Consider the following 8,686-nt stretch of genomic DNA (forward strand, 5'->3'; position numbering starts at 1 on the left):
CGGGCCCGACAGGTGCACAGCAGCTGAGGTGCTGAACCGGGAGCAGGTGCCGGGGAGGGGCCAGGTGCCAGCTGCCTGTGGCCATCACAGAGCTGACAGCGGGAGCCGCCAAGTCTTCTCTCCAATGACTTACACCTGCTCTTCCCACCACCCGAGAGCTTTCCCACACCACAGTCAGGGCTCGGCATCGGACTCCGCACGGCGTCAAAGGAGCCCTCAGGTGCCTCATGCACAGCGAAGGCCAAGTCTGGCTTCCGGGCACATCACCATCCTGCCCCCGCGAGGAGGACAGGCCAGACAGAGAATGAGGTGGCGCAGGCTGCGCGGGCGCCCACACCCGAGCACGGAGGCTCCCAGGCGGCCCGCACCCTGGGACTCTCATCCCAGCCCCTCCTTGGCTGCTGGTGTGAGGAAGGGGAGAGCCAGCCAATGTTCGGAATAAAATGTTGCTTTATTATGACATAGAATGACTACAAGCATGAAGGGAGGGAAGGGCCACGTATTCCTCACACAGCAGGTGGAAGAGGCGCAGACATCTTGGCACAAACCCACGGCATGATCACTGGGATCTTTTTCTTACAATGTGTGTTTTGGTTATAACAGGCCCCAATCACTTCAATTATTAAAAAACAAGCAAACACAAACACACGCACAAAACCCCAGCCGGCAATTTTACACGGTGAAAGCGCACACACTAAGCCAAACCACAAAAGCTCCTGGGCCGGCTAGGCCCCTGCAGGAGGGGCCGCGTGGGCCGAAGGCTGCCCCTGGCCGGCCTGACCCGCGGGCCCAGCACCCCCACTGCTGGGAGCCTCTCCGCACCCTGAAGAGGGAAAGCCCGCCGTGCCCCTGAGAAGCGCGCAGGGACAGCCGCGTCTCAGTTCAGGTTGTTAAATGCGCTGATGGGAGTGGAGGGGCCACCTGACTCCATGGTGGTCAGACACACTTGGTGACGACAGGAACCTACGTAGTGGTGGTTGTTAGGAAACAAAAACCATTTTCCTGAATTTAATAGCTGGACTGGGAGCTTCTTTTACAAGGACATTTCATGTAACATTTCATCGCTACCACAGATCCCTGGGAGGCAGGAGGAGGGGAGCCCTTGCGGGCAGGGCCGGGTAAGTGCTCAGAGCCCCAAGGCGAAGGAGAGAGAGAACTAACTTGGAGACACACGCTTCAAATAATGTCCACAAAAGACACGCGTGGGCCCACTGCTCTCCCTGTCCCGTGTCCTCAGGGTGGCTGAGCCTCTGAGCACCAGTGACAGCGGGAGGGTAGGGGAGCACAGGTTGGGGAGCAGGCCGGCCAGATCACATAATCTTCCAGAAACTCCCCACCCTGCTTGATAGCCTCCAGCCAGCGAGGAGACCCCAGCAGCAGTCGCAGGGAGACCTCAGGCCTCAGCACCCCGCCCAGCGCAGTCCGCTCGCCGCCCAGCTGCGCTCATCATTGAGGACGCCCCTCCCCCAGCAGCCTTCCCGGCAGGAACACACCTTCGACACAGGCAGCCATTCCTGAAGGTCTGCCCCCCCTACTTGCCTGAAAACACTTGCTATTTTAAAGCATGCTTTACAGCCGGCGTCCCATAAACGCAGAAACATAACTGAGAGTGAGCTGAGCAAGTGCTTCAAAAACCATCATGAGGCCCCTGTAGTCATTGCATTTTTTACAACAGCCAAGATGTGGAAGCAGCCCAAGTGCCCTCAGTAGAGGTGGGTAAACAGCGGCGGAACATTCACACAAAGGAATACTACTTGATCATTAAAAGGAAGAAAATTTTACCCTTTGAGACAGCATGGAGGGACCTGGAGAGTATCATGCTAAGTGAAATAAGCCAGTCAGAGAGGGACCAGTACCACATCATCTCACTCTGTGAATTCTAATGAACAAACAAGCACAGAGACAGACTCATGGACAGAAAGCAGGCTGACAGCGATGGAGGGCAGGGCACTGGAAGGGGGGGAGTGAGGAAAAGGGAGAGAACAAAACTCATGGACACAAACAACAGTGTGGGGGCTGCCAGGGGACAGGCGTGGGTAGAGGTGGAAAATAATGGAAAGAGAACACCTATCTCTCGGGATTTCGCCACGTAGGACGGCTCTGCAGGGCAGCTGCTTTGCATGTTCCAGCATTTTCCACAGTGAGGATAACTGCTCAACTCCTGGAGCACCCGCCCTGCCCACTCACCCAGCTAACGAGCTAGTCGGGCCCCCTGCCTGCTTCTGTGTGGCCTGTCAGCTGAGAGTAGTTGACACATTTTTAAACAGTGAAAAAAACTTCATGATGTGAATTATATGGATTCACGTTCCAGTGCCCATCAATACAGCTCTGTGGGAACACAGCAGGCTCATCTGCTCACCTGTTACCTGTGGCCACAGAGCCACACACTTACCCCTGGTCTCCAGGAGAGTCTGCAGCTGGAGGGACAGTGCAGCTCGGCACGCCCACAGGCTGCTCCGCCAACAAATCCAAGCAACTCGCCCTGCGCCCCCCGCGCCCCCCCCACCCCCCCACCCCCGCGACTCGGGGCTGCAAGGTCTCAGAAAGGGACCAAACGCTCTGAGGTGGGGTCTGGACAGACAGATGCATGCAGCACAGGACAGGCCGCGCGCCGCTCTGCCCGCAAGGCAGGCAGCCGCCCTTCCCACCCAGCCTGACCCCGGGAAGCAGGCCCTCAGCAAGGTGAGCACTCCCCTCACCCAACAGGGCCCCCGAGCTGTGACAGCTGGTGGGACAGGCAGCCAAGGAGAAAACACGAGGAAAACAATGAAACCATCGAAAAATGTGTCACTGACTCAAGAGGAACACGATGAGACTGTTACTACTGTAGCCTGACTCACACCTGCCAGGAGCCACCAGGACACCCAGGCTTGGGGGGGTGGGTGTGGGGGCAACAACACAGCACAAGAGCAAGACTCTCTTGAGAATGAAACTCTAGATTTCAGCATAAGCTCGATTCATCCAGTCACGAACACACAGTTATGAAGTCCGTCCGAGGGAAGAGCTGGGGGGAGGCGGGGAGGGGCTGGCCGGGAGCACGGAGGGGCCGGCCTGGCGCCCCAGGCAGTTGGGGCTGCTCTCTGCGGGCAGAAGCCGAGTCCCCCCCTGCACACATTTAACAGGAAACTCAGACCCCCCAGGCCCTCCGTCCTAGTCCTCCCCGCGGGCTTCTCCATGCCCCGAGGTCATGCTCCTGGAATGACTGTCCAGTGGGCGGGCGCCTCCTGAGGTGGCACACACAGCAGCACTGAGCAGAGGCGAGGCTGCTCCCTGCGTGGGGGGCCCCACACCCTGTTGGAGGAGCAGGAGACACAGCGGTGACACCCCCTCCGCCCTCCCAGGCAGGCGCGCCTTCCTGTCGTGCTGTCCTGCTGTGCAGCTCCCAGGTCCCCCCCATGCGCTGTCCATCCACACCCACGCCCTGGCCCGGGCTGCAGCTGTGGGGATGGGGGTGCCGTGGTGCTGGGTGGGGTCATTTTGTGAGGCGCCACTTCATGGCCTGTGCTCTGACGAGCAGAGGGGAGGCTATTCGTACTCCAGGAACTGCTTGTGGTAGAACAGCAGGTACCTGCAGAGGCAAAGACAGGGCATGCTGATGGTCCCTCAGGTCCCTGCACGAGGCCGGCATGACCCGCCCTCCCACCCGGCCCTGGCACCGCAGTCACCAGCAGACTGAGTTCTTGTTTGGATGGGTTTTGGTTCTTAGTCCCCGAGGAGGGTCCTTAGCTAGGAAGTGGCAGTGCCCAAGCCCCCTAAGCCCACCCTCCCGCCCATTCGCCAGGAAACAGCTCCTGAACCGGGCCCCACTGTCCGGGACTCAGGCCCCGGGTCAGTGGCACTGCTGGTAAGACTCCTGCTGCGAAGGCAGGACCACTGCACGGGGCTGTCCCATGCACTCCCCAGGGGGCTGCCCACAGCCTGGAACCACAGCGCCCTCGCGGCTCAGCAGCTCAGTGGGGCCAGGACCCTAATGAGGGCTCAAGGCCAAGGTCTGAGTGAAGCTCAAGGGGATGAGGATGTGCCGGGAAGGAATGAATTGGGCCAGGAGCAAGGAGCTGCGGAGACCCCCTGCCCGCTCTGGCCGACCAGGAGACCCCTCGTGCCGCTGTCAGGGCGTCCCCTGAGGGCGCTGCACAGGACCAGAGGCTGGGGCCTGTCTGCAACAAGCCTCCTTGCTTCAGCCACCAGAGGTGCACGTCCTTTGTGGCACTAAAACCAGGCGTGGCTTTGGGTGTGGACGCCCACGCGGACGCCGGCTGCGCCCAACGTACCCCTCGCTGTCCAGCACGTCCTCGATGCTGGCCTTGGTGATGATGGCGTCGTCACACTTGAACCACTGGTCCTTGTGCTGCCGGATGAAGCTAGTGTAGTGGCCGCTCTCCAGGGTCCCCTGGTGGTTAACGACTGCGAACAAGGAGTACCTGGTTTGGAAGGGAAGGAGCAGCCGTGACCTCAGTGTCACCATCACCAGGAGCCTGCACAGTGAGGGGAGCTCCCCGACCCCCCGTTGTGCCCTGAGAACCAGAGCGGGTGCATGGGATGCAGAGGGAAAGGGGCCCGTGTGGCCTCCCTCAGCTCTGCAGCTGCCTCAGTGGAGCCAGGGGTGGTGGAAGTGGTGAGAGGAAGGGACCGGGAGACACGGTGACCACTCTCTCCCTCCATCCTTTCTGCCACGGCCAAGGTGACCAGGCAGGCAGAGAAGAGCAGAGCCTCATGGCAATGCCGTCGAAGGAAGAGCCAAGGGGCCCAGGGCGCAGAGGCTGAGCTTCCCCTCGGGGCCTGCGAGGCCAGGCTGACCCTCTCGCCCCGGCGCCAGGAGGGAGGGTCAGGCTCCCGCAGCAGGCGCGAGTGTCTACGATCAAGGTTGTGACAAGTCCTTTCCTAAAAGATGGATGGGTAGCACAACAGGAGGCGGCCAGAGGCCTGAAGAAACAAGCTCGCCGTGGCCACGCGTCGCTGCAGCCGTCTCTGGGTAAATGCTGCGGTCGCCGCTCCCACCCAAGATGCCAAGGCACCCCCCCCCCGCCCCCCGCAGGCGCCGCTCACTTGTTGTCGTTACTGAGACTGTCCGACGGCTGCTGGTACTGTCCATTCATCCTGCTCTCTTTGCTGCAACAAACAAAGCAAAACTCAACATCAACAAACTAATTAACCGAAGCAGAGATTTTCAACCTTTTCCATCTCATGGCACATAAACTAATTACTTAAAATCCTGCAGCACACCAAAAATATATATATTTTGCCGATTTGACCCCCCCCCCCAAAAAAAAGCTGTAATTTTGATTCATTTGCACTGCACTGCTATTGTTGCGTTGGCTGTTGTCATTTCTTAATTTGACAACCTAGGGGAGAAGAGGTCAGTGCCCTGACTAAATGGCCAGGCACTGCGTGTTCTGAAAACTCTTATGGCACAGCGGTTGAAAATCACTGAACTGAAGAGACGCATGGCTTAGATAGTAACAGCCACCTTCCTGGGCCCCCACGCCAGACGCTGTGCGGGACCCATTTTATACACACTTTCTAGTTCTTCCACCGGGACCGGCCGGTGACGCGAATGCAGAGCACACCTGCTCTGAGGCGGGTGGCCAGGTCTCCCTGGTCAGCACACCTCCTGCCAAGGGGTGAAATCATCGGGCCCTGCCAACTTGCTTTCAGCCACCAAGCCTGGAGCCGTTTGTTACCGTGGCTCCAGGAAACCAGCATGTGGCCAATCTATTAGTGTCACACTCTTTTTGGAGGATAAATCTCAAGTGCTCTATAATATTGATTTGAAAACAAGAAAAATGGAATCTACAGCTGCAAACTCAACTATGTTTATCTGTATCCAAAACCAATTCCATCAGCTAAAATGCTGCCTTCTTGCTGTGATGCCACCTTGCCCAGGAATGGCTGGGGAAAACCCAAAGCAAAAGGGCATCTTAGAAAAAATAACTCATTAAACACAAGGTGCCTTGGGGCCCTGGCGGGGCAGGAGCTTGGTCAGAGCATTGTCCGCTATGATACACCAAGGCTGTGGGTTTGGTCCCCGGTCAGCGCACATACATAAATAAGTGGAACAGCAAATCGATGTTTCTATCTCTCCCTTCCTCACTCTACAATCAAGAAATAAAAATTTACAAATAAACTAAAATGTGTCTTGGGTAAGATCAGGATAGTAACTTGGCTTTAGCAGTTATGGTTGTGCCAACACCTACAATGGTCTCAGCACAGACCCAGTGCCAATCGCTGACCCGACAAAGCCACAGCCTCCCGACGACAAGGCACTGCAGAACCCCCATACCTGGACGCCATGAACGGGGTCATGTCCAGCTCCAGGGGAAAGGACACGTATGTGGTAATCTTCCGCCGCAGTTTGGCTGAGTGTTCAAATCGCTAAGAAAGTGGGGGAGAGGGGAGAGGAGTGAGTTACTCTGAGCACACCCCACAGGTGCTTTTTGCTCTCATTGCCTCTGGGAGGCTCAATAAAACGTCTACATAAATTTAAATTATGGGGTTCCAGGCAAGTCTTGAAATGAAGTTCCAAGTGATAAACCCAAAGTGATAAAAAAGTAACCTTACAATAAACCCAACAGCGTGCAAGGGAAGAAGCCTTTGGAAGCAAGACAAGCACACGTCCCTTTCACACGGCACCAGGCATCCCTTTGACAACATCAGGAGCCACCAAACCCAGCAAGGAAGCTAGGAATCGTTTTTTGTTTTGCTTCTTAACATTTTTAAAGGGTCATAAAATAAAACAAAGACTATGAAACAGAGATCACATGGCTGCAAGCCCTAAAAGCTTCCTAGCTGACCCTTTACAGAAAGCACTTGCTGGCCCCTGGACTAGATCACAATGCTAAGGGACTTTGCTGCTTTTAAAGTAAAAGAAAAATAGAAAACTTGGGGCGAGGATGGAAGAACTCAGGCAGGAGTAGTGGAACCTTCACAACCCAGCCCCCGCAGCGCACTCCCGCCCTCTTCCCATGGCGCAGGAGCCACGTCCTGTTCACCGGGCCTCTCCTGCCAGAGAACAGGGAGAGGGGACAGCCTGGCACCTCGCTCGCCGGCAGCCCTCCTGTGGAGCCAGGCGATGACCACATGTGCTCGGTGCCCAGACCACAGGCTCCACGCTGCCCTAGGGACTAAGCATCCAGTCTGCTACGAAAGTTTTCCGGAAAACTTACTTTGAGATGAAAACAGGCGACAATTGGCAGTTTCTTCATGGTGAGCTGTTTAGTGGACTCCTGATAGCTATGGCAACCGCTACATTTGATCTTGGCACTGCTTCCTAAGTGCTCTGGTCTGGTAAATCTACAAGGCATTTAAAAAAATGTACTTTTAAGAAAAAATATGGAAGAGTTAAAAGACAGAAAAATTATTTTGTCACTTTCAATGGATTCATTTCCCTAGTAAAAACATACATACATTCATACATCTGTCACCTTCTCCCTGTATCACTTTAAAAAAATGCTTACCTTTATAGCTGAATGGGTAATAAAACAAGAACCATATGAAGGCTACAAGAGACGCACCTCATACCAAAAGGTACACACAGACTAATAGTAAAGAGATGGAAAAAGATAATTCAGGCATATGGAAAACAGAAAAAAAGCTGGGGTAGCAATACTTAGATAAAAAACATTTTAAAACAAGGGTGATAATAAGAGACAAGAAAGATATTAATTGCATAATGATAAGGGGAGCAATCCAACAAGAGGATACCCTTGTAAACATGTATGCATCCAACAGAGGAACACCTAAATATGTAAAGCAAATCTTGATGGACACAAAGGGGGAGACTGACACGAATACAGTCACAGTAGGAGAGTTTAACACCCCTTAACATCTATGGATAGAACTTCCAGGCAGCAAATCAACCAGGAGATGGCAGCCTTAAATGACACACTAGAGCAGATGGACTTACTTGTTATCTTCAGAGCATTTCACCCCAAAGCAAGAGAATATACATTCTTTAAAAGAGGACATGTTAGGATAGAGCACAAAACAAGTTAAGATACAAAACAAGTCTCAATAAATTTAAGAAAACTGAAATCATAGCAAGCACCTTCTCTAGACCATAATGCTAGGACACTAGAAATCAATTGCAAGAAGAAGACTGAAAAACATACAAAGACATGGAGGTTAAATAACATGTTAGTAAACAATGAATGGGTCAACAATGAGATCATGGAAGAAATCAAAAGATACCTTGAAACAAACAACCTAAAATCTATGGGACACAGCAAAAGCAGTCCCAGGAGGAAAATTCATAGTATCATACACTGATCCTCAAGAAACAAGAAAAGTCTCAATTAATCTAACTTTGCACTTAAAGGAACTAGAAAAATAAAAAACAAAGCCCAAAGTGAAAATAAGAAAGGAAATAACAAAATCAGAGCAGAAATAAGTCTAAAAACAATACTAAAAAAAAAAATTTTAAAAAATCAATGAAACCAAGAGCTGGTTCTTTGAACAGATAAACAAGATTGGCAAGCCTTTAACCAAGCTCATCAAGGAAAAAAAAAAGAGGGCCCAAATAAATAAAATCAGAAATAAAAGAGGCAAAGTAACAACTGACACCGAGGAAATACAAAGGATTGTAAAAAAATATTACAAACAACTATATGCCAACAAATTGGACAATCTGGATGAAACATGCAACCTTCCAAAACTAAGTCAAGAAGAATGGAAAAATGTAAACAGATGA

The 8,686-nt window shown here is 53.1% G+C and overlaps 1 protein-coding gene across 1 annotated transcript; it reads right to left on the minus strand.

Annotated features, from left to right (window-relative positions):
• Positions 1–432: 432 nt before the first annotated feature.
• Positions 433–7,318, minus strand: LOC102422874 (ubiquitin carboxyl-terminal hydrolase 22-A). Its single transcript, XM_006107876.3, has 5 exons — positions 7,164–7,318; positions 6,281–6,372; positions 5,047–5,109; positions 4,272–4,421; positions 433–3,568 (listed from the first exon to the last, which is right to left on the minus strand). Exons 1-5 carry the CDS (start codon positions 7,299–7,301, stop codon positions 3,526–3,528), a joined length of 486 nt encoding a protein of 161 aa, XP_006107938.1. The 5' UTR covers positions 7,302–7,318; the 3' UTR covers positions 433–3,525.
• Positions 7,319–8,686: the final 1,368 nt, after the last annotated feature.

Source organism: Myotis lucifugus, unplaced genomic scaffold (assembly GCF_000147115.1).
Source record: "Myotis lucifugus unplaced genomic scaffold, Myoluc2.0 scaffold_1522, whole genome shotgun sequence".
NCBI lineage: Eukaryota > Metazoa > Chordata > Mammalia > Chiroptera > Vespertilionidae > Myotis > Myotis lucifugus.

Bases quoted from the DNA above. Each gene is read 5' to 3' on its own strand.
- LOC102422874 (XM_006107876.3), bottom strand. From the start codon at position 7,301: ATGCCTTGTAGATTTACCAGACCAGAGCACTTAGGAAGCAGTGCCAAG. The intron at 4,422-5,046 runs GTGAGCGGCGCC...CTTCCAAACCAG, and splicing joins AGTCTCAGTAACGACAACAA to GTACTCCTTGTTCGCAGTCG. The intron at 3,569-4,271 runs GTACGTTGGGCG...TTGCCTCTGCAG, and splicing joins GACGTGCTGGACAGCGAGGG to GTACCTGCTGTTCTACCACA.